Consider the following 26,216-nt stretch of genomic DNA (forward strand, 5'->3'; position numbering starts at 1 on the left):
TTCCATTTAAATTATTTTAAGATAATTATTTTAAAAGTTAATAAATTTATTATATATAATGTATTGAAATTGAATAATTGTATAAAACTTTTTATATTATCAAAATATAAAACTTTTTATAGTATAACTATTTTTCTGTTTCCAAAATTAAGATCTTAAAATCATTTACATTTTTGTTTTTTATTTATCTTTTAAGATTTCTATGTAGAAATTTTGTAAAAAAGTACAACAAGTTTTTTTTTTTTTATCCTAGTAACATTTGTGAGAGCTGGTTGCAATAGCAACACTTAAAACTGTGTTCGATAAGTGTGTGGACTTTCGTATTCTATTCCTTTTTATTTTATTCTCACAATAAATACATATGTAAATTAATCATTATTAATTAATGATTAGTGAGAAGAAAAAATATAATTAATGTTATTTTTTTAATGTCAAAAATACATATAAATATAAATAATTTAAAAAAAATCCACAATTAAAAAGGAATTAATGGAGGGGGTAATTATAATTTTTTCTTCCAAGACTTAACTGAAATATAAATTGCAAGTCGTTCAAAATATATACAATATGTTTGAATGTGCATGTATAGATTCCCGTTATTAATTTGTATGCTCATTTGTTTATTAGTTTTTAAGATATAGTTGCGTGGCTGACTGAAAATGATAACGCAACGTTGTCTTACTTGTGATGATATAAAAGAGGACAAAGGTAGAGCCAAAGAAAGATAAGATATATAGAAGAAAAGGTAATATATAACACTTGAAAGTGAGTGACAAAAAGAGAACAAATTGATCGTAGAAAACTGATAGAGGCAGTGATGGAAGAAGGTTCAGAGACAGGAAAGTGGGGATGGATGAAAAGGAGGAGAGCAATGAGGGAAGAGCTGAAGAAGGTGGGTACTATAGCAGCTCCAATGGTGGTTGCAAGTGTGTTGCAATATCTTTTGCAAGTGGTGTCATTGGTAATGGTTGGCCATCTTAACCAGCTCTCTCTTTCAAGTGTTGCTATTGCAATCTCTCTCACCAATGTTTCTGGGTTTAGTGTTTTGGTAAGTAGGCCTTTGATTTAATCATTACATTTTTAATTCATTCTTTGTTTCTATTTTATGATTATGTTAAAATCACTTTTAAACAAACTTATTCAAACAAAAACTGATTTTAATTATAATAAATTATAACAATAACCAATTATACATATACAATTAATTACTAAAATAATAATACATTTTTGCAGTTGTCTCAAATACGTACATCCTAAGAGTGTCTTTTGGAAGATTTATTTACAACTTATTTGAATTTATTTTATGCTATAAATTTTTATGTAGGAGTAAGTATTAATAAAAAAAAACTTGTAAAAATAACTTATGATATGTTTATAAATTATTTTTTAACTTATTTGAATAAGATTTTCAAGAAAACTAAAGAATAGCTCATAATTTATATGAAAGAAATTTAATTAATAAATGAGTAATAAAATGGATTATTTAAACACGTTTTAAATTATTAGTGCTAATTACGAATAAATAAAAATAAATATACAATTTATAAAAGAAATCAAGAAACATTGAGTAAAAGAAATTTTCTTTTCAGAAAATGAGTTTGGAAACTATGATAAAACTAATCTCAAAACCTTTAAGCCTTTATTATATGTCAAGTTGTACAAATAACAAGGATTGCTCATATGGTATCTAATGGCAGGACAAATCTTCAAACTTACAGAATATTTATAAAAAATACTTACATTTATCTTATTTATGGAGACAAATGAGGATTTAAATTTATAACTTGTCATATGTGAGATTAACTTATACTCCACTTAATCAATCTATTCGTTATATATGAACACTTGATGATTAAAAATTTGGTGCCTTATGTTGCATTAAAAAAACAAAAAGTATCTTAAGTTGTACTTTTACATGATAGACACATTTTTATGTTTTGGGTCCAAATTACAGTACTGTGGTCTAGTCAACTTAGTCAACGGGTCAATTTAAGCCTTTTGTATTATTTTTTATGAATCATTTTTACGACTATATCTTTTTTTAACCAATTGTCTTAATATTTTATAAAAATAAGTACATTAAATATTTTGAAAATATAAACAATATTTAATATTTTTCATCTAATAAATATAGGATCAATAAGAGAATTTGGAGTTATTTAATTTTCTTTCATATTCTTAAAACAAATATTTTTCGAACTTGTGAAGAATTTTGTCATTAATTTTTTGGACTTATATTCTTTCATGACAACTTTCTTATAATTTAAAAGGATGAAAAAATAATTATAACAAAATCTCTAATTGTTTTCATATGATTTATGATTTTTAATAAGAGAAAAATGAGAATCTATATATATATATATATATTATTTATTTTTTTCTCCTTTTGTTACCTTTGTATCAAGGATTTAGATGTTCTGGGAGAATTTTCTTCGAAAAAGAGTTTTAGAAATGCGTAAGTACTCTTAATTTTTTTTATATGACATAATCAATTTGATCAATTGTTTTTTTGAGAAATTCAATAGTACTCTTAAAAATTTAAAGATATTAGTATAGTAATAGAGAAACTCTTTCTCTCCTTGACTCCTTCTTGGTGTACTCAAATTCATTTAACTATTGACACCAAAACCAACTATACTAAAGCCTTTAGATTTCTCCAAGTACGATAATAACTCTATTATTTTTTGTCACAAAATAATAAAACAACATTTTAAGGGAAGATGTGTTCATAAGGAGTAGTATTATGGAGCATTCTTATGTCAAATTTGTAAAACCAAATTGTTTGAAATATAATGTGCATGCTCATTTAGTTATATTTATGTCAATATTGAAGTCAGGGATGGCTGGTGGTTTGGAAACTTTATGTGGCCAAGCTTTCGGGGCAGGGCAATATGAAAAATTTGGACAATATACTTACACTGCCGTAATCTCCCTTTCTTTGATTTGTTTCCCAATCACAATTCTATGGACTTTCATGGACAAAATATTAACACTCTTAGGCCAAGACCCAACAATTTCCCTTGAAGCTCGTAAATATGCCATTTGGCTAATACCTGCTCTATTTGGTTCCGCAATTCTCAAACCTCTAACACGATTTTTCCAGACCCAGAGTTTGATTTCTCCCATGATTCTAACCTCTGCCATAGCTTTGTGCTTCCACGGAGCAACATGCTGGACCCTTGTATTTAAATTGGAGTTGGGACATGTTGGTGCTGCAATCTCCTTCAGCCTTTGTGTTTGGTTTAATGTGATGTTGCTTTTGTCCTTTGTGAGGTATTCCTCTGCTTGTGAGAAAACACGCATCCCTTTCTCCAAGAATGCTTTGGTTGGTGTTGGAGTCTTCTTTCGCTTTGCTGTCCCAGCAGCAGTCATGGTTTGGTAACTATTCTTTAGCTTTACTATCCATACACCTTTTCTTCAGAAACATTTTATTAATTAAAATAGCTACAACATATCTTAATTAGTCGAGTAGTTTGACAAGATTTCCCCGCACCATCAATTATAATACACAAAATTTTATCACTTTCAATAAATTTCAATCAATAAAAAAGAGTATGTTACTAGTATTTCTCTAATGATTTGCCAACATGGTCACTTATCTGTCATACAATTTTTGGTCTCAGTCTTAAATGGTGGGCCTGCGAGATACTTGTTTTGCTAGCTGGACTTTTTCCAAACCCAAAGTTGGAGACATCAGTCCTATCTATATGGTAATGCTTAATTTGATTTTTGAAGAAATTAAGCTAAGATTATTTAGATGAAAACGAAATTAACCACTTTTTTTTTTAATATTGCCAGCTTGACAATCTCTACATTACATTTCACCATACCTTATGGGTTTGGGGCTGCTGCTAGGTTTGTTTCTCAATCAAACTGTATGGTCATTTTATTTCCATTGGCTAATATTAGCATTGAAGCATAGTAAAATGTGACACATTAATTGTATGTGATAGCACTAGAGTTTCGAATGAATTAGGAGCTGGGAATCCACAAGCAGTTCGTGTGGCTGTTTCAGCAACGATGTTCCTTGCAGTCACAGAGGGTCTAATTGTAAGTGCAACACTATTCGGCTGCAGACATCTCTTGGGTTATGCCTATAGCGATGATCGTATGGTTGTTCATTACGTGGCTGTTATGACCCCTCTGCTTTGTCTCTCTATTTTTACTGACAGCTTACAAGGAGTTCTTTCAGGTAAATTATTCTCCTTTATAATTTTATGCTTGTTACTTTTGAATACTGCACAGTAAAATAAAGCTAACAAGAAAAATGCTAGAAATATACTCTTCCATTAGAGTAAAATTCACCTCACTAAATATGTTGTAAGTCACATTCTTTATTTGATGGGGATAACATTCCTATATTGATTAGAGTGGTTTAAATTTTAACTAATTAAGAGAAAATTTGTTAAAATATGTTACTTGTAGAAGTAATATGTTACCGATGCATTTGAATGGTACTTGTAGAAGTAATATTCATTTGGTGTGTTAATTGCCTCTTATATTTTGTCGGTAACTATCATTCTTATTTAGCTAACCTGCTACAATTAATTAATTAATCAGGGGTTGCTAGAGGAAGTGGGTGGCAACATCTAGGAGCCTATGTCAATCTGGGAGCATTTTATCTGGTAGGAATTCCTGTAGGTATCGTACTTGGCTTTGTTGCACATTTAAGAGCAAAGGGCCTCTGGATTGGAATAGTCACTGGCTCCATTGTCCAATCGATTCTCCTTTCCCTTGTTACTGCTCTTACCAACTGGAAGAAACAGGTTCACGATTTATAAATTTGACACTATCCTTAATAACCCAATATGATTTCTTTGTTGCAATGTAGAAATATTGTATGTTTGGTGTTAATTAGGTGTCGGATTTGTGCAATTTTTGTAGGCAATGATGGCAAGGGAGAGAATATTTGATGCTAAACCACCAGACGAAAATGAATCGAATCACATGACGAGTGCTTAAAGCTAGTTGGTACAGAGATATACAATCTGTCACGAAAGTATGGTTTTCGCAAAGAAATGTTATGAGACACCTACATCAACATCGAGAGAGACAAAGAAATAAATGAAAGCAAAGACATAAATATGTAATAGATAATATAATGTTACAAGAAAAATAGAGAAACACACGAGGAATGTCAAACAACTAGTGTTTGTAATAATGGATGGAGTGTCTATGCATCACTGATTTGTTTTTTGTTGCAAAAATTACAAAGAGTCAATAAGGTCAAAGCTAAAAAGGATAAAACCTGAATACAAAGAGTCTCTAAACAAAAACTTGAATTAAAAATAAAATAAAAACAATACACAGCATGTAACAAAATTCACATTAGCACGCATGTTTCGTCATCTTAATTGATAAAGTCATTTATAACATATGACTGGCACTGACTATCCTTCTGAGCAAAAAATTCAATTACTAATTTCAATCAATTTAAGAAATTTTGCCTCCATTTAATTTATTTTTAAAAAGATGGGATTGAAGATTTCAATTGTGGGTCTATTCTTTCGAGATCGGCGGATAATGGCTTAACGAAACCTCTTGGATGATTGATTATTAATTATGTTCAATATTAATAAGTAGATAAAACCAAAAGTTTTAATATTTCATATTTCGAGAAGTAATGAAATGAACTCTTTTTATGTGAGTAAAAAAAAATTAATATTCTTATTTTTTATATTATTTTGTACTTTAATGTACTTTCAATATATAAAAAAAATTGAGCATGCATCAGCAATTTATTGCCGTGTTATTCAATAAGTTTGGTCATTGGGTCTGCTTATCTCTGATTTGGGTAATTGTAATTGCATTTTTTTATTAGTAGATGAGTAGCTAAAACCAAATTATTATTTTTAGATCCCTTTTTAAGTGAATATCTAATAAGAAATATTTAATCTACTTAATAGTTTATTTAAATTATAAATAATGAGGTTTTTATAATTGATTAATTAAAATAATTTTTTTCATGAAATTATTTTTAATGATTTTAAAACCAAAATTTTTTTTAAAAAAATATTTTAATATTTCCTGCGAAAATGAATTGGCATGTAAATCCGCAGGAAAACTTATCTGCAGATTTTCATTATTATAATATCAATATATTTTACACGTGGATATATGTCCCCAAGAAAATTCACATGTATTTTCTACGGATTACTTTTCTGCATAAAATCTCACAAGTATTTCCTGTGAATAATGTTTCACATAAAGTTCCACAAAAATTTCCGGTCATTTTTTTTCCCCAGAGTCAAATTCTGCAGGAAATTTGCACTTTTTTGGTTGTTACATGGGCGCAAGTTCACATTGGTTTTGTGTCTGCTTTATGATACCCAGTAGGAATGGCGACCGTTCTTATCCATAGTAAGCTATTTATCTTGTGAAACATGATTGGACTCATCGACATAAATGATGGAAGGTGGTGTCCATGGCATTTCTAAATCCAACTGATCTGAGGTATTTGACACATAATATATACATTGATTAACTTTAAAAGTGGCATGGTTTGATGTTTTATTCTTTTTTCTCTTACTCCTTCAAATATATATTTTTTTGTCCTTTAAATATTAATTTATTGTTTGATGACAAATGTTAAACAGCAAACTTAAAACTGATTGAAAAACAAAACAAAACAAAAAATATTGTTAAAAAAGAAAATTTCATTTAGGTCAACAATATTTTTCAACCATACATTTTAATCACTCTTTAAAAACATTCTTACTTTCTCTGTGAGATAATTATTATTTGCACAGTATTTTAATAAACTTGATCTCTAATATAAATTTGAGTTTTCATTTTCAAGCTTGTAGATGTACGTCTTTTACTGAATTTTCAATTTTCTTGTAAGATATAACTAGTTTCACCATTATTTAATACTTATTTTTATATTTTCAACTAGTTTAAAGTATCAATATGTATGTATGTATTCTCAAATCCCAATTTTACTACTTTTAATTTTTTTTCTTTAAACCTAGGTTACTTTTTTTTGTACTTATATATAGTTGAATTATTTAAATTTTTCTTATAACTTTTTTACTTTTTATTTTATAAACGGTAGTTAAATTAGAAAATAAAACACTTATATAAATATAAATCAATGCATGCATAACATACTTGTTAGTATATTTACTTAAGTAAGACAATTTGTTGTGTTTTTACGTATATATCCTGCATGCTTGTATAAATCGGTTCACTAAATTATTCACACATATATTAAAATAAATTGAGAAAAACAACACAAAACTTTGTTATAATCGTAATTAATACCTCGCTGTTAATTAACTATCGGTCGATTAAAGGTATATACTCTTTGTGAAAATAGATCTATCTCATTAATTTAACTAATATATTTTTAAAAAAGGGAAAGATAATTCTCATTAAATAAGTGATAGCTGGGTACATCAGAGGCATAACAGCGACATTGACCAATTGACCTCATGAGGAACTTAGTATATCCTAATTTTGATCTCTATGGGTGGAGGAGCTAAAGAAGCTATAAGATGTAGGGTGGTTTGTTTTTGCCAACCTTCTTCTAACATAACAAAGTGAGTAAAAACCAGAAATCACAGCATGCACCACATGGTAATGTAAATATTTTCTAATGTCAAATGGTCAAGAATGCAATACCGGTCCATCTCACCGTGAATAAGACGATTTCAGACGAGTCAGATTAAAACTGGTATTTTTTTTTTAATTTGTAATTTGAGCTTCGAAAAATTTATCCCATTAATTTATACTTAAAACAAAGGAAATTAAGACAAACCAACAACCTTCTAATCTTTGTTTTGCACGCTTGGCTCGTTCTATGGTTTGGCATGCATGTGATAGTCACATGTCACCATCCTAACAATTAAATATAAAAATTTTTGCACTCCATTTTTTCTTTGTTCCCTTAAGTTGTTCATTTTATTATTAACTTTTATATTATTTTATTAGAATTTTCTTTTTTTATATTATTTTATTAGAATGTATATATTGACTCATTTTCAGTAAAATTATATTATTTAAATAAAGAAATAAGCATAAATATACGTACATATATGCTTGGGTAGATGTAGTCAATTTCTATTTTGATTTGTCTTATGATTTGTTCGTTTATGTATAGGAAGAACTTTTTCTTGTGATCTTGTTCTATATAACTCCCGTGTTTTTTTTATCATATCTTGTCTAACATCTGTTTTATATATGAACGTTGCTTTGCATAGAAAAACTGAGAGAGATGATGGATAAGGAGGAAGCAACACCATTGTTAAGAAAGAGTGAGGTGGCACCATTAGAGGATGATGATGCATTTTGTGTAGAGCTTAAAAGGGTAGGCTCCATGGCAGCTCCAATGCTGGCTGCGAATATGTGTCAGTACCTTCTACAAGTTGTGTCACTGATGATGGTGGGACATCTTGGGCTTCTTGTCTCATTCTCTGGGGTTGCAATTGCCATCTCTTTTGCTGAAGTTACCGGCTTTTGTGTTCTTGTAAAGTCTTCTTTGATACTTTTTTTTTCTTCCATGCACCTACCTATATTTGCTTTAGTCCATTCGCCATATTTTTCTAATTTATACTTGTACATAGTATCTTTTCTAAAATAGTGTTTGTGAAGATTCAAGAGTGATTCAGATTAAGCTTCTTTTTCTCTCTTTTATCTTTTCAAAACTATCTCTGATTCATTCAGTTATTCAGTTAGTACATGGTACTAAAATACCTGTAGCCAGGTCACTCGCCAAAAGTATAATAAAAGACCATATATATATATATATATATATATATTGATCATTAGTTGATTCACTTTGATTTATCTAATTTTTTTGTTAATTAATATGAATAAAGTTTCACTTGGAAAGCCATTTAGTACATTGGCACCTCATCAAAGCCTTTCGAAGCAGATTAAAAGAAAATAAATGGTACTTCTTAGTTAGCAGGTGCGGGTGATGATGTGATTAGTGAAATGATCTAGGAGATTGTCTTCTTTGTTTTGAAGATAGGATCCTTTTTATTTATTTATTTTGAAACAAGTAAATAGTGAATTTGTGTAAAGGATTTTTATACTCGTTGAATCACAAATTGACATGTTAAATTTTTCACACTAGTGCATAGAAATTTAATTCTTTCAAAATATACATTGTTGTTTGACTTAGCTGATAAAACTTTCTCTTAGTCCAATGTCAAACTTTTGATAAAGGATCTGCAAGAAAGAGTTGAGTTGAAATTCGCCCTTTATTCAAGTTTCTAGTTTAGCCTAAGTCACTTTAAATTTTCTGGTACAGTTCTAAATTAATCTCCACCCTGAATTCTTGATGACTCTGACATGATTGCTAAATGGCTTGCAGATGGGAATGGCTGGTGCATTGGAAACTTTATGTGGCCAAACCTATGGTGCAGAAGAATTTACAGAGATTGGAAACTACACTTTTTGTGCAATTGTCACTTTGCTTTTGGTTTGTCTCCCCATATCTCTGCTGTGGATATTCATGGATAAAATACTATTGCTGTTTGGTCAAGACCCTGAAATTTCTCATGTAGCTCACAAGTACTGCATATGCTCCATCCCTGCACTGTATGGATTTGCTGTTCTTCAATGTCAGATCCGCTATTTCCAGACTCAGAGTATGATCTTTCCCATGGTTTTCAGCTCAATTGCGGTTCTGTGTTTGCATGTTCCTATTTGTTGGGGTCTGGTATTCAAATTGGGGCTGGGACATGTTGGAGCAGCATATGCTATTGGAATTTCATATTGGTTAAATGTCATTGGGCTTGGAATTTATATGAATTATTCTCCAGCATGTGAGAAGACCAAAATTGTGTTTTCATTTAATGCTTTACTAAGCATTCCAGAGTTCTGCCAATTTGCTATTCCTTCTGGGCTGATGTTTTGGTAATGTATTATGACATTGCACAATGGTTTTTTCAGTTTAGTCATCTCCTATTTGATTTTCTTAATTGTTTCATTGTTCATAGTTTTGAAATGTGGTCATTTGAGCTACTTACATTATTTGCTGGGCTTTTACCTAATCCACAACTTCAAACCTCAGTTCTTTCTGTCTGGTGAGAGGAATAATTTTTATTAATTATTGAAGAATAGGGCTGACAACACACTATCTAACACACTTTATACTATTTGATTAAAATTTATTAGAGATTATAAAATCATGAATGAAAGCTCATTACATAAGTAGTGGTACCTATATAAATTTATGATTTCTAATAAATTTTGACTAATAACAAAGAGTGTGTTTAAAATAGTGTTAGAAAGTGTGTTAATAGCATTTTTCATCATTGAAATAATTCGTGAAGTGTTTTTCTAACATATTTTTAACTTTTTCAGCCTTAACACAACAACATTGCACTACATCATTCCATATGCTGTTGGAGCTTCTGCAAGGTTAGGTCCAAATTTGTTTCTTCATTTCTATACACAAGATCAATGGCACTGCACAATTGTCTGCTGACAAATCACGATCTTATGAATTTTACTTTGCAGTACTCGCATTTCGAATGAATTAGGAGCAGGGAATCCAAAGGCAGCTCAAGGTATTGTTCGTGTTGTTGTGATTCTTGGAATTGTCGATGGGGTTATTGTCAGCACTTTCTTCGTTTGTTGTAGGCATATATTAGGATATGCTTATAGCAATGACAAGGAAGTTGTAGATTATGTTTCAGACATTGTTCCCATTCTTTGTGGATCTTTTACTGCAGATAGTCTAATAGGAGCTCTTTCCGGTGAGCTTTATGTACTGAAATAGTCTATGTTCTTCTAGCATGCTTAATTGAGGACAAATAGTAGCAATAAAATGGATATTTGTATGTGCAGGGATTGCAAGAGGTGGTGGATTTCAGCAAATAGGGGCTTATGTGAACCTTGGAGCCTATTATCTTGTGGGAGTTCCTTTGGCATTCTTATTGGGTTTTGTTCTACATTTCAATGCCAAGGGACTCTGGATGGGAAGTCTTACAGGGTCTGTTCTACAAGTGATTATTCTGACTGTTGTAACAGTGTTAACAGATTGGCAGAAAGAGGTTGGTTTATACTTTCTTATGTGACTTCTCCATTGCTAATAATTGCTTGAGTCATTTGTTCTTTTTCTTTTCCAACTAGTTTTTGAGCCCTTTTCGTTGCCTTTGCTTGATGAATCCAATGGATGTCTGTTAATTAAAGTGGCTCTAAATGATTATCTTTTGTGGTTACTGCAGGCAACGAAAGCAAGGGAGAGAATAGTTGAGAAGTCAATTAAAGTTCATAATGATTCAGTGATATGATCCAAGGATCCAATCACTATAATAACTTGGGAAGCCTAAAACATGGGATGTTTAGAAGGAAGTCTAGCCTATAAACAATAGGAACTTTGTAGCTTTGAGGCATATTGGAGTCTGAATGAAAGTTTGAGTTTTCTACCTTTTGTGAGAGCTTCCCTTGGTTCTAGGCAAAGAACTAAATTTGACCTTATCAAGGTAACTTGTGGCGATCAAATCTATGACTTATCACCCATCTTCTCCCCTATTTCTTGAGTGCGGCGTCAATATCCTTTTCTAAAAGAAAACTAAATCAATTTCTTAGTATGAAAACTTCAACCCGATCCGTCTCGTTTCCGTGTTCATATCATTCAGTGAGAAATTTTTTAAATATAGTAGAAGAATGAAAGAGTGGAAAAAAAAGGAAGTACTGACTAATTTTCTGTTAGATTCTGGTTTTGCTATTGTTTCTATTTTTTGGTGAAGTAAACAGATAAAAGTTATTATGTCTGTATATATGTGATTTAAGAACCGGAATTGTGCCTATGAAGTGTAAGGGTAGCACATAAGTCAGAACTTAGAAAATTATTCATGACATGCTGCAGTTACATGGAGGTGGATCCGGGCTTCCATTTTAGTATCTCTTTCATGTTCTGTGTCGAGGCAAGGAATTGATCTTCAGATTGAGGGTGTGTTTTGTTTGGAGTGTGTTAACAAGGGGCTATTTCTATAAGGTTGGTCCTTCATTGCGGTACAGGGTTGGTGATAACGTGGATTTTTTATTGTTGTTGGATGAAAAGTCGACATGGATCTTTATATTGTTGTGGGATGAAAAGTGGTGGGAGCCTCTACGGTTTTGCAGATTCAATGGAATTTAATAGTATCGAGGTGGAAGATGTATGTTTTATAGTCTTGAGTTAATTACAACCAAATAAGCTTTGGAAGTAATGGTAACTATAATGGTAATTACGTTGGGTGTGACATATAGTTGTTTTATGTTTGTTAGGGGGGTGGATGAACTATTGTTTTGCATTGCTTTTTTTTTTTTTTAGCTTTCGTTATTACAAATCTTTGTACTGTTGTTGACATATTTGGAGTGATCACATCTTGTGGTGTATCCAAATCTGTTTTATTTTAATACAAGTTTCTTTGGCTTTTTTTCAAGAAAAGTATCTCTTTCATGTTTAACTCATAATAATTATCTAATTGACAAGGTTTTACACAATATATAAGCTGAAAGATAGCTTCCACTCCATTTTGGTCATTGGTTAATTGGGGTTTGTGCTATTCTCTCCTTTTGATCAACGATCATTTAATCAGAGGGACTCAAGAATCCAATTAATTTTGAGCCGAGGAATGCCCAAAAAAAGAGTTGAAAAAATTACATTAAATCATAGTAACAGATATTGTTATCATATATGGATATAACTTTCAAATAAAATATACTAATATTTAAATTATGACTTGACTTTTTATTATAATGTAGTATTTTTTTAATTCTGAGACGAGAAGCGAGTTAGAAAACAATCATAAATAATGGATAGGAATGGATAGTCTGACTAGTCGTCTCTGTCTCTCGAATAATCTGAGCATTGTCGGTTCTGTCTTGGACTAATCCTCTTGTTTGAAGGCACACACTTTTTGCACGAGAAATCATAAAAGAAAACAAGAGGGTGACCTTCATTCTTCACCTTCTCGTATCCTTGATTAGGCTTTAAACACACTCACGTGGGTACTCCAAAAGAAAGAAAGAAATGGAGGAGACCTTATTGTTGCCAAAAGAAAACAAGAGGGTGAGCTCAAACTCAAAGAGTAGTAGTAGTGGTAGTGGATTTGTCCAAGAATTTAAGAAGGTGAGTTTGATGGCAGCACCAATGGTTGTGGTCTCAGTGTCACAGTTTTTGCTACAGGTGGTGTCATTGATGATGGCTGGTCGGTCATCTTGGCGAACTCTCCCTTGCAGGTATTGCATTGGCCACTTCCTTTGCAGATGTCACTGGCTTTAACATACTTGTATGTTCCCTCCTTTCCTTTCCTCATTTTTACATCCAAATAATCGAGAGAAGTTAGTTTCTTAAATAAATTTATGTAATTTGAAGGATTAGTCTTAAAAGATAATATTCTTATTCTTAAAAGATAAATCAAAGTAGACAAGCAGTCAAAACTTACTAGTTTCTACAAATTCTCGTGATGGAAAAATAATATTTTTTTGCTAGGACTCTGTGATCTCTATATGCTGAAAGAATAATGTTAACTCGTTGGCAAGTGAACCAAATCGTCACAAGTAGTAAAGTTCTCGGAAGTCCGAATGTCGAATCCACAGGGACTTTATTTTTACTTAAATTAATGCAAATCCAATTTAAAAGCAAGAGATAAGAATTTAAAATAAAAGATAAAGAAAGATAGAAGATAAGATATTTAAAGATAAGATTAGAAGATAAAAGAAAAGATAAAAGATTGAAAGATCAAAATTGAAGATAAAATATTTAAATTGAGATATGATAAAGATAAGAATAACTACTTCTAAGAAAACCCAACAGTAAAATAAGGAATAACTAACAAGTCTAATTAGCCTAGATATATGGATTCTGGATTTGTCTCTTATCAATACCAGTGAACTAATTCTGCCCCACATCTATCCATCTACTTGCCCCTGATGCCTCACGATGACAAGCCTACCTTAATTACCTATCTTCCAAATGCCCTTTGCGAAGACTCAATAACTAAGATGCTTTAAGATTACATTCTACATGTTTGCTAAAGCATGGGCATTGAGGCATTAAGTCATGCCAACCCAATGATTTCTTTCTTTAATTATTCTATTAAGCGTTACCCTCTCCCGAGTGGCCTAACCCTTAAAACCGATTCACGCATTCATTTCTTATCCCTAATTAGGCTTTACCCTCTCCCGAGTGGCCTAAAGACTAACAGAAAATAAGGTCCGAGATGCAGAATAAGCAAGAAAGAAAATCAGATATAAGAATCTGGAAGAAAAATCCTCTAAAAGATAACCCGATAATTTTCTCCTTTTAGTGTTCTCTTAAGCGTTATCCTCTCCTGAGTGGCCTAACCCTTATTAGTCATTCATGGTCATGAGGGCTACAATGAGAGGTGAAAGAAAGAAAGGGAGTAAATGAAACCCCTAGGAGAGGGGGTTCTGTGGTGGCGTCTGTCCCTTGGACTGACTTTCTATTTATAGCTGTTGAAGTGGGCTTTGGGCCTTCATAGGCGCGCTTAACGCGTGACGCGCGCTTAGCACGCGTGTTGAGTTGGACCTGCTTCAGATTTTCTTCTTTTCTTCAATTTTCCTGCCCTTTTTGCTTGTTACACCTCCAATTTTTATATCTGCAACCAAAAATTCAATTTAATTAATTTTCTAACTTTTAATCACAAACAACTGCTAAATAATTAATTTCAGGCCAATATTTGACTAATTTTCTACTATCAAAATACAATTATTTAGCAGTTATCAAATAAATTTAACGTCTTCCATTCAGCCTCGTGAGTAATTTTATATATTAATAAATGTATTGCTTATTTTTTTTTGGTTAAAATTGTAAATGTATTACTTTGAAATACTTACATATGTTTTTTGACTAGCTGTATAGCTTATATATTGATCTGACATATTTTCTAGCTGTCAATGCTATTTTAGGGGTGCAATATTGCAATCACACATATTGGAACTTGAGTGTGTTTGTTTGTTTACTAAATGTGGTATTTGTTATGAACTGGCATGCTTAGACAATCTCCAATACATGATTTTTCTTTAGGTTCTTAAGTGGATTCCATTTGTACACATAGTGCATGATAACAACAGTTTTCTGCTTTCTTTAGTGTCATAGTGCCTTGGTAGTTGACTGAACATGAAATGTAATGCAGATGGGAATGGCAGGTGCTTTGGAAACTCAATGTGCCCAATCATTTGGAACCGAGCAGTTTCATAAGCTTGGAAACTATGTCTTCTGTGCAATACTCTTTCTCATTTTAAGCAGTGCCCCAAAATCTATCCTATGGATTTTCATGGATAAACTGCTTGTTCTTTTGGGGCAAGATCATGCTATTTCACTAGTAGCTGGAAACTACTGCATTTGGCTCATTCCTGCACTCTTTGGTTATGCTGTTCTTCAAGCTTTGGTTCGTTATTTTCAGACTCAGAGCTTGATCTTTCCAATGCTTGTAACCTCAGTTGTTGTTTTAGTTTTGCATATACCTATTTGTTGGGTACTAGTGTTTGAACTGGGACTTGGACAAAATGAAGCGGCCTTATCCATTGGAATTTCGTATTGGCTCAGTGTCATGTTACTTATAGTTTACACAGTATTATCCGTCATGTCAGAAAACTAAGGTAGCTTTAGGTAGCAATGCTTTAAGAAGCATCAAAGAGTTTTTCTTCTTAGCCATCCCATCTGCACTTATGATTTGGTAAGTTTCTAGTTTTGCCCCTGTATGATTGGAGAAATTATTACATGGTTTAGGATTACCATGGTCCAAGACCACCATGATTCCAACTATTTTTCCATGTGACATGTATACCGAGTTTAATTAACTCTTTTTCGTTAATTGAAAATCTCAATTATATATCATGTAAAGATTGATCGAGACCATGGATATGTGGTGGTTCCAAACCATGTAACAATTTTTTGTATAATTGGGGAGGCCAATGACTCGATGCTGCTTCTTCTCTATACTTTTTGTTTGTAACATATTTCATCTTTTTTTTTTTTTGAAAATAACATGTTTCTATCTTAATGGATACATTCAGTTGAGTGGTGGTCGGTCATTAGAGCTACTAGTAATACTTGCTGGTCTTTTACCAAATCCCAAACTTGAAACTTCAGTTCTATCAATCTGGTGTGTTTCTCCATGATCCTGTTATGTAAATATTTAAAAGTTCATTACCTGATAACTCAGGGATTCATCTGACTTATGTTTTCTTTGAGCAGCCTTAAAATTTGCAACTTGCACTATTTCATTCCATATGGGACCGGTGCTGCAGTAAGGTATGCTCTATATACACACACATTGATGTATTATGTAGGAGGCTTATATTGTCGTGTGAGGAGATAATTTGATCATATCGCTGTATTGGATGGTCAAGATTAGATTTTAGAAAAGCAATCTTAACCATGCATATATAAAATATTATATGGTCAGGATTGAAGTTTTCATGTTCTTACTAATACTCCTCATGTTATGCATCTTACTTTTGTGATTGTTATACACACTAGTGGAAACATCAAGCACATAATAAAAGAATATCCTTCTATAATTTTGTAGTAGTCGGGTTTCAAACGAATTAGGGGCAGGAAGACCACAGGCAGCTCGAGAGGCTGTTTTTGCTGTAATTGTTCTAACATTCACGGATGCAATTGTCTTTAGCTCTGTTCTATTTTGCTTCCGTCATGTGCTGGGATTTGCATTTAGCAATGAGATGGAAGTTGTACATTCTGTTGCAAAGATAGTTCCAGTGCTTTGTCTCTCTTTCAGTGTGGATGGCTTTCTAGGAGTTTTGTGTGGTAAGTTTTTCACATTGACCGTTATAAATGTGCTGTTTGAATAAATTTCTCATTAAACACTTTTAAGAGAAAAAAATAAGATGGTAAAATATATTGAGTTTCTCCCATAAGTTAAAATCAACTTATACACCTTACCTTTTGAAGGAATTAAATGAGAGAATTTTTACAAAAGTTAAGTCCATAAATTGATTTTAACTTATGAGAGAAGCTCAATTTATTTTATTTTTTTATTTTCTTCTTCTCTAAGTGTTTATGGAGAAATCTATAAAAACAAAGCCACATGCTTGCCATTTCATGATTGTGCAATGAAAATACATTTTTAAAAGGGAATGACAATCATTTCACTCATTGATAACAACAGCTCTATGGTCAAAGCTAGTAGATATATTGTGGCAAATAAACATTAGGTTTGCAGCTCTCAGTTGTGTGTTCAATGAATCAAGAATTGTAAGAGGAAGTAGATTGCAGAAGATGGGGGCAATTAGCAATCTTGTAGCATATTATGCTGTGGGAATCCCTGTGTCTCTCGTGTTTGGTTTTGGTCTTAATTTCTATGGGAAAGGCCTTTAGATTGGAATATTGACCGGTTCTACACTACAAACAATGATACTTGCTTTGTTGACAGCATCTACAAACTGGGAAAAACAGGTTCTTACTTCTGTGCTTTTCCTGTTGTTTTATGTTATTTTATTATATTTCATTCCATAACACTCCAATGACTCCACCCATTGATCCATTGCTTTAATTTCAATTTTGTCCTATAAATTATTAGATATCAAAACATCTACATTAACCACTTGTAGATTTAATAACAGTTGCAATAACCTTTATTCTGCTTCACTGATATTTAGGGAAGATAGCAATAAATCTTATGGAAAGTGTGAGCAGTTGTCGTGTTACTCGCAGATTCACAAAGTTTGTTAAACTTGCTATAATTTGCAGGCATCCTTGGCAGTTGAGAGATTATCCGAGCCTGATGATGAGGGTGTTTTCTAAGGTCATAACGGGTTAGTTTGCGCTTGAAAATGAAGGAAGAACAAAAGTTTTGCAACCCCATTATGTTATTGAAAAATATTACTGACACTTTTAAAAATATGTGGGGATCAGTCCGGTGGTGGAAGAAATTTGGGAACAAAAAATAATTTTAATTTGGTTAAAAAAACTTAAATATATTTTTAACCTCTAATAAATTAGTAAATCTTATTTAGAATCTCTAATAAAAGATTTGTATTAAATTTCCAATAAAATTAAAATTTTGTTTTTAGTTCGGCATAATAAATAAATATATATATATATATACATATATATATATATATATTCATTTTAGTCTTTATAAATTTTTTTTTTCATTTAGGTCCTTTAAAATACATTTGATAAAGAGTAATAACAAATGATCTATATATTAGAGAAAAAAAATAGATATATAAAAAGGACTAAAAAAATAATAATGATCAAAGAATTTTTTTTGTTTAATTTAGGATTTAATGCAAAAATAATTTTATTAAAATAAATAAAATATTAATTTATTGAGGACCAAAAATATAATTTATTAGTGTCATCTAAAATCATGAAATTAAACTGAATCAAATAAATAAATTAAATGATCAAATTAAATTTAAAAAATAATAAATAAAATAATAAATTTAATATCAATTTATTCTCTCTATTTTATTTTTTATATTTTATACATTCATTTTAAAAAAAATATCTTACAGAATAATACCTATATTTAAGTAGGGGCAAAATATTTTTTTAAAAAAACATACAAATAAAATAAAATTCTTGTGGGGACAATTAACCCCCACACCCTCTCACGTGGATCCCCCAGTGTTTAAGTCTTTGTTTAATAGGACCTAATAAAATTAGCCTAGCAATACATACTCTAATAGTAGTGCCTCAACTAAATGTGTTGATATGATGGCAGTCATGGCACATCTTTCAAGTGTTATACAAATGACTAATAAGAGTTTTTTTTTTCCGACTGTTACGTGAGAGATTGGACGTTGAATTTATTTTTTTTTGGTTGAATAGTTTGGACGTTGAATGCTGACTGCAGACTCCTGCAGTGAAACCTTGTTTATTTTTTAAAACATAAAAATAAAAAACAAGTATTAAGTATTTATAACAATTCATGTTCAAACAACTGATGAGTTAGATCCTTGATTGAAACCTTATTTATTAATTGTAACCGTTCATTTTCATCGATATTGTATGGCATGTTCAATGCATGCAAAAAAAAGTGCACCCAGTTAGAATATGATAACATCATTAACATGTGCTTTTAATTAATTACGAATCAGAGAAAAATATGCTTTTAGGCTTTTTAATTACTAAATTTGTTCCTAAAAGAGATTGTAAGTACGTAGCTTTTTGTGGGGTATATATAGTTTTGAGTAAATTTTATTTGTTTTTATATGAATCAGAGTATATATACCTCGACTGAAAGTCGACAACACAAATCTTTCCTAAAATGGTTGAGTAAATTATATTAGATACCCCTAATAAGTTTTTTTTTTAAAAAAAATTACACAATTCTTTCCTGCTTTTATTTACTTATATTCTATATTATATCAATCTCCTTAATTGTTTTGAAAAATATTTTGACCTTCCCTGTAAAAGTGATTATTGTAATGATTAAAAAATAATTTCAAAATAATTAAGATATGGATTGATGGAGATTATACCGTGATGGTTATATATATGGGGCAACACAGGATAAGTATTTGTCTAACCAGTCAAATTATGACTGAATGGTGATTGAACGTGAGACAGTGCGGGTGTGAGGTTCATATAAATAAAAGAGTTTTTTTTATAAGATAAAATAAAAGAGTTTTTTCTTTTTGAAAAATAATAGTTATGTTATACATTCATACAACAACTTATATAGTTATAGAATCTGAATTTGGGTCCAATACTCTTCTTGAACTTAGCGTATGGAAAATGTGGTGCAATCCTTTCGATGAATCTTTGGACAAATTCTTACGTGAATTTTAGTTTAATTTGATTTAAAAATTAGCTTATTATAAGATGAGAGTTTTTTTTTTACTTAATATATTTTATATTTACACAATCTCGTAAGTTTTTCTCCCATATATAACATTTTACATAAATTGTTGTACAAGCAATTCTATAGTTATAAATGTCCGTGACGCAGGCACAGACTGTTACCGATTTTTTTTTATCCATTGGCCGAAACAAATTCTCTTTACCTCATGGCTAATGGATGTTTAAAACAATCTATTAGCAATATCATTCCTATAATAATTTGGTCTCAAAATCATTGTTCACAATTATGAGTGGCTACGAGAGCTATATATATATATATATTATGTATGTGTGTGTATGTGCAGACTATCTTAATTCTTAACGGATGCTCGAGTTGACTAAAGTGTATCTCCTGTAGGGGTGTGAAACCGAACCAGTTTGGATCTAACTGGTTTTTAACCGGACCGAGCCATTTCCTCTTGACCATAAACAAACCAGCTAGCTTCATACCTGTGAAAGTTACATGAATTAAGAGACATTTGGCATACCCGAATTAATATTTGAAAATCTCCTTGAAGCTTGCTAGTCAATGCATACAAACTAGTAACAACATCACCACCAAAAGCAACAACGAGAACAAGCTAGAACAAGGGTATATATTGAAATAAGAAAAAAGAGATACCAAGAAAAATCACTACCTCAATCCACATATCTTCTATCATAATGAGCATATGCACCGATCTGCTAACAAATTAAAATTTTAATTTTGAATTTCTGCAACAATCGAAGTACATTATCAAATATTAACTACAACATTTAATGGCTAAATAGATTCAATTAAACCTTTTCATTTGTATATGGTAGGCATGATCTTCTTTTGAAATGCATATGTGATCCCTTTTTTGGTATGAGGTTATTACAGATATCTTCATCCGGAGACATTTTCTCTTGAATCAAATAGAAGAATTATAGACAAAAAAATTCTTATCATATTTAACGCAACTTCGTATTCAGGATATGTGATGCACACGCACATGTAAATTAAGCTACAACTACTTGTGACTAACTTGTATAAACAAGAAAAAATCAAAGTAATCAAAGTGCAACAAAGAGATAAATGACATCAACTAATTACCCTTAGACTATACTAGCTAGACACAAAAACAAGCAATATAGATGTTAAACTGAATAAGGTTAATTTATTTTTACATGATAAATGCTAATTATCAAGGCAAGAGAGGGGAGGGAGAAGGATGATGACAGAAGACTAGAGAGCACAAAGGAGTGAGATGCCATTCCCTTTCATGCATTTCATCATCAGTGCTCTCTATCTTCTGTCAGCAGCATCACCAACACCTCCTCCTCATGAGATTTTGATGTAAACGAATGAGAGAACATCAAATTAAAACGAATGAAAAAAAAAAAGATGACAGAGAAAACCAAATTTAAGATGAAAGCTCAGAATAGGATTTGTTTTAAACTTCTGATGAGAGAGGGAAGATATGGTATTTTCCTTTCTTGCTTGTCGAAAAGGAGGAAGAGACCTCAGAGCTATTTGACACCGAAATATATGTCTCAAATGGCTCTATTTATAGGGGAAAACCAATGCATATAATGCATTTCCTTACAACCGTAAATCGTTCTTTCCCTACAAGAATTAAATATATGGACATAGTAAACCTTTGCGTTCACACATCCCTACAAGAATTACTACGGGTGTGTCAATGTCATGTGAATTGGGACTGTATATCAGTGTGTTAGCTTGATACGTAAAGAAAGGACAAATGCTATATGACCAACAATGTTATCCTTATGGAATGTACTCATCGAGACGTGCCGCGCATGCAAGAACAAAGTGTTAATTAAGATCTTACGTCCAATGGGAATATGGCTAAAGTTATTTTTATAAGATTTGAGCAATTTTCTTTTTTGATTTATCTTTGTCATTGATTTATTAGGTTTGATCGATTTTTAATATAATATCAGTCTTTTTAATTTTAATATTGGGCTACTTGCTCAGTCCGGTTTTGCAGCACCCATGACCCATTTCCAATATAAGGAGTTTTAATTTTGATTTACAATATGAATTTTTTTTTATATATAAATTTTGTATAAATAGCATATGGCATATTGCTGCAACTAATATTTTGGAATTGTTTCTTTCTTTTTATTATTAGTTAATTTGTATAACATTAATCAAATAGTAATTTCTTAAAAATATTCGATCGGATCGGAAAATAAAATTCTGGTGGTCAAATATCTATACACGTTATAATTGTATTCTGTTCAACTACAGTACTATTATACTTATAAAGCTTTCCATAGCCATTGCAAGTTTATTGGAAGAATGGAAATAGATGAAATAGCACGGGGGAATCTATTTGTTGATTTTATTCACTCTCGATCCTTGCCATTAGTGGCATAAGCATCAAAGAATATAGCGCACTTGTACTTTAGTTTAAGTCGTTGCGAAAATTCTCAGCTAAAGTTTTAAATAATTAATAATATAATGCTTGGAATAAAGAATTCTTTTGGTCTCCAGATCTGTGATCTGTCACTCAATTATTACCATCAAATTTTACATAAGTTGGAGGTACGTGAAATACGTCAGATCAATTTGAACCGTAAAATGCCGTTGTGATGTATAGAAGCAGTTGGCATTATCAGACATAGTTACACACGAAATCTTGTTAATTCAAAAAAATTTACGTTTTAAACTAGCTAGGCCAAAAAAATATAACTTTTTTAAGATATTTGATATTCTTCCAGAAATTACTTCCTTATAATGGAGATGGTTTAATCTAAAACACTCAAGTAAAATGTCTTACTTAATCTGTCTTTCTAGATTAAAGTTTCTAGATTAAAGAAAGGATTATTTATCTTTGTTCGTAATGTCTATCTTTTTTAATATTTTCAAATTAAGGAATTTATAGTATATCAAAATATTATTCCTTATCTCAAGGAATTCGGTGTATAATTCTCCTTTATGGTGCACCTTAAACCCTTGATGATGATTAGATCGGAGATCAACCCAATAAAAATGAAGATCAAATTAAAACTCGATTGATAGAAATTAGATAGGAGAATCAGAATACGATCCAATTCAAAGAATACATATATTATTATTAATAATAATGATTAATATTACGTCGAATAATAAGTTTTACATTAACTGTCGCTAAAAAATATTTTACATGGTCAAAATTCTACAAATAATATATTAGTATTACTAAATAGATAAAAACTTTTGTTTACACGCAATGAATTAAAATTTAATCTGCAAATATATGCATAACAATAAAATTAAATTGGAGTGGGAGAGACTGAGAGAGGATTCATGCAAGTTGCCAAGAAGCATGGAGAGAAGAATATAATAATAACATGTCATCTTTGGATTTTTTTTGCAACTAAAAAAGAAAACAAGTATATATGGGGCGGTGACATGTGACCGGTGAATGACGAACGCCCTTCCAGCCGTCACCACCCCATTGAAGCTCGATCCCATGGCTTATCTCTATCGACAATTCTTGGCCATCTTCATGATTTTTCCTCCTTGTTTCAATGCCAACTTGTTAAAGTGCTACTCTTTATTTGATACCATTGCAAGCATATTAATCCTTTCATTTCGTTCATGCATGCATATATCTAATCTGCCAGTCTTATGTACTGATCGTTTTGAGTTTTTAATTTCTCCTTATCCGAGAATTTTTCTTCCGTTATTAAATGCAAAAATATATTTTAGGATCTATCATTATGTTCTTACTTTTGTATATACCATCATACTAATCATGGGTTGAGAACATATATTGCAAGAGCAAGTGAAAAAAAAAAAGAAAACCTTCTTAAATTTACACATGTCTTGGGTTGAGTACATAACCTATTCTAGTGTCCTCCTTGGCTTTCTTCCCAAATAGGAATGCATAAAAGCTATTCTCCAAAATGGGATAAATCTAGGTATTGCCTGCCATGTTGCTGACATATAATTAATGATGCACCATAAAAATTATTCCCAAAGGCAGAGACTCAGAGAATTCCAGTTGTATATTATTCAATTAATTTCCCAATGTCCATTTTCCACAAGAATAAGACAAGTTGATCAGTCCATTACTCTGGTCCCATCTTTTCCCCCAGGGTTCTCCTGAATTCTAGATTAATCGCCAGTGCTGCTAGAACATTGCATAAAATCAAATGGGCAGGAATGTGACAACTGGACACTATAAGATATAAGATTTTATATTACGTTTAATGATTTTAAAAATAAAATAAAATAGAATGTAAAATTGAAAATAATACTAAATCTTAAGTTCATAAAAAACGTAAAAGTAAAAAAGAATACGTAAGTTTTTCCCATTTTATTTGGTTTTAATTATATTATTTAGATCGACAAAGAAAAAAACTCTATTTGTTGGTGGATCTGTACTATCCTTACCAACACTTCTGCCGAGTCCACCTGCTATGACCTCAATAATTTAGAGGGAGATTATGATTGAAATTACTATCTTGAAATTACGTGTACTCATTCACACAAATATATATATATATATATATGATATCAAATTATTAGTATAATTATCATAACTATTATATTATTTTATAATTTTCAATTAGATATTATTTTTTTAAAATTTATCATTAAATTAAAAATTTATTTTTCATATATAACATAAGTAAAAATTTATATTAATTCAAAATTATTTGTTACGTTGTTTCTGTAAATTAAAACTGGTACAATATGAATATTTTAAAATATATTAAAATATTGATAATTTGATTATCTTTTTAATATTTTTTAATTTTAAAAAAAATATAATATAGAAAATCTTAATAATATATAGATATAATTGAAGATTTGATATTTTATATCAACTTAAAAATGATATAATAATTATTAAATATATAGATGGTGATTATTCATGTCTTTCGGTATATCCTTTTCATTTTTATTTTTATATTAAACTTTAGTATTTTTGAAAGAAATTATCAAATAATAAAACATAATCTTATATTACAATATAAAATATTTATTGTAAATTTAAGTTATAATTTATATATATATTCTAAAATCTTTTTTAAAGGCATTTATCATATGTGCTGCGCATGCATGCTAAAATACTAGTAAGTATATATAGGGGGGGAAAAATCATCCCCCGAAGTACGTATTAGTTATATATACTGTCTCTTCTCATTTTATATTGGAAAAAGTTGATATGATGTGATTAATTGGATTTAAGATAATTAAGACCATAAGCAGCAAATCCAATTTTAGTCTCTCAATAGCCCTGTTATAGTAGTCCCTAAATTAAAATAATTGACAAATAAATTTCCAACTTTAAATTTGCTAAGCAAGTTAGGTCTTACAAGTTAGCTGCAACTTAACATTTTTAGTGAAATATTGAAGTAACACATTATCGGCCACTTTAGCAGCCATGTGTCATGACATGTGAATGCATAGTAAATGCCACGTCATTGAGGAACAAAATGACATTGAAGTATCTGACAAAATAATAGTAAAGGATAATCCAAAAATAATATAATCATTTCGGTCTTTAAATCTTACAACTATCATCATAGATCTTACAATTTGCAAGTTACTTTCAAGTTGCTCCGGCAATTTTTGCTTTATTTTCACTTTTAGGAATTAATGAAATTGTCATTTTGTACAGCATCCCACTATCCATGTAACAAGCTTCGAAGAGTATGATCATCCTTTGTTTTCAGTAATCATAGTCTTTCCACTGATAGAGAGGTCTGTGGATAACTTGTTGTCTTTCCTTTTCCATAGCGTCACAAGAGTCCTTTTATCCCTGCCTTGTTAGATGCTCAAATCCCAGAGATTGTGCTTTAATTAATATTCCTTCGATCTTTTTCAACTAATTTAAGTCATTAAGAAAAATAATTAATTTAATTAATTATATTTAATTTATTAATTATTTATATTATTATTTTAAAATTATTCATTTTTTATCTTTTTATTCATTTAATTATTTCTCATTAATATTTAAAGAAATAATAATTAAATAAGGATATGCAGAGAAAAAATAATTAATATATTTAGAAATTAAAAAATGATCGTATAAAAAAGATAAACAAATTTCTAAAAAAATTCCTACAAATACGAACAGAAATAAATAAAATAAACGTAAGAAGTGGGATTGAATTATATATATATATATATATATATATATATATAAAAGTGTGTGTGTGTGTTTTATTATAAATTTTTAAAATATATTAGGTATAAGAGAAAAATTGATAAAATAAAAAATCTCAGAATTAAGGAAATTTATAGTATTTTTTTTGTTCTTACATAGAAATATTAAAATACAAATAAAAAAACGAAAAGAGAATTGTATTTTTTTTAGTTTAATGTCACTGACTAACAATGTAAAGTTATGTTATACGGTCGTCAAATTATAATTTTTTATTAATATGATTTTTATAGTAATTATTATAAAAATTTATTATATAAGATAAATATGATTAGATAATTTTT

At 30.4% G+C, this 26,216-nt stretch overlaps 3 protein-coding genes and 1 non-coding gene across 5 annotated transcripts; 3 read left to right on the forward strand and 1 right to left on the reverse strand.

Moving 5' to 3' along the window:
* Nucleotides 1-726: 726 nt before the first annotated feature.
* Nucleotides 727-5,183, forward strand: LOC100808206 (protein DETOXIFICATION 14). The gene is made up of 7 exons (XM_006602983.4): nucleotides 727-1,048; nucleotides 2,834-3,378; nucleotides 3,624-3,710; nucleotides 3,799-3,855; nucleotides 3,954-4,192; nucleotides 4,561-4,766; nucleotides 4,885-5,183. Exons 1-7 carry the CDS (start codon nucleotides 818-820, stop codon nucleotides 4,960-4,962), a joined length of 1,443 nt encoding a protein of 480 aa, XP_006603046.1. The 5' UTR covers nucleotides 727-817; the 3' UTR covers nucleotides 4,963-5,183.
* Nucleotides 5,184-8,050: 2,867 nt separating this feature from the next.
* On the forward strand, nucleotides 8,051-12,491 carry LOC100798475 (protein DETOXIFICATION 9). Of its 2 annotated transcripts, XM_006602984.4 has the most exons (7): nucleotides 8,051-8,467; nucleotides 9,320-9,864; nucleotides 9,948-10,034; nucleotides 10,315-10,371; nucleotides 10,471-10,709; nucleotides 10,801-11,006; nucleotides 11,181-12,491. In XM_006602984.4, exons 1-7 carry the CDS (start codon nucleotides 8,216-8,218, stop codon nucleotides 11,244-11,246), a joined length of 1,452 nt encoding a protein of 483 aa, XP_006603047.1. In that variant the 5' UTR covers nucleotides 8,051-8,215; the 3' UTR covers nucleotides 11,247-12,491. The 2 variants fall into 2 exon arrangements, with proteins under 2 accessions (XP_006603047.1, XP_025982424.1); XM_026126639.2 differs by lacking the exon at nucleotides 9,948-10,034 and having other exon boundaries at nucleotides 8,088-8,467.
* A 513-nt stretch (nucleotides 12,492-13,004) lies between these two features.
* Nucleotides 13,005-17,941, forward strand: LOC100799007 (protein DETOXIFICATION 3). The gene is made up of 7 exons (XM_041012234.1): nucleotides 13,005-13,232; nucleotides 15,102-15,356; nucleotides 15,985-16,073; nucleotides 16,166-16,222; nucleotides 16,500-16,738; nucleotides 17,100-17,386; nucleotides 17,681-17,941. Exons 2-6 carry the CDS (start codon nucleotides 15,102-15,104, stop codon nucleotides 17,306-17,308), a joined length of 849 nt encoding a protein of 282 aa, XP_040868168.1. The 5' UTR covers nucleotides 13,005-13,232; the 3' UTR covers nucleotides 17,309-17,386; nucleotides 17,681-17,941.
* A 3,019-nt stretch (nucleotides 17,942-20,960) lies between these two features.
* MIR156E (microRNA MIR156e) lies at nucleotides 20,961-21,084 on the reverse strand. Its single transcript, NR_048581.1, has one exon. It is a non-coding gene; the product is annotated as a microRNA MIR156e (primary transcript).
* Nucleotides 21,085-26,216: the final 5,132 nt, after the last annotated feature.

This window comes from Glycine max, chromosome 18, assembly GCF_000004515.6.
Source record: "Glycine max cultivar Williams 82 chromosome 18, Glycine_max_v4.0, whole genome shotgun sequence".
In the NCBI taxonomy this organism is placed as follows: Eukaryota; Viridiplantae; Streptophyta; class Magnoliopsida; order Fabales; family Fabaceae; genus Glycine; species Glycine max.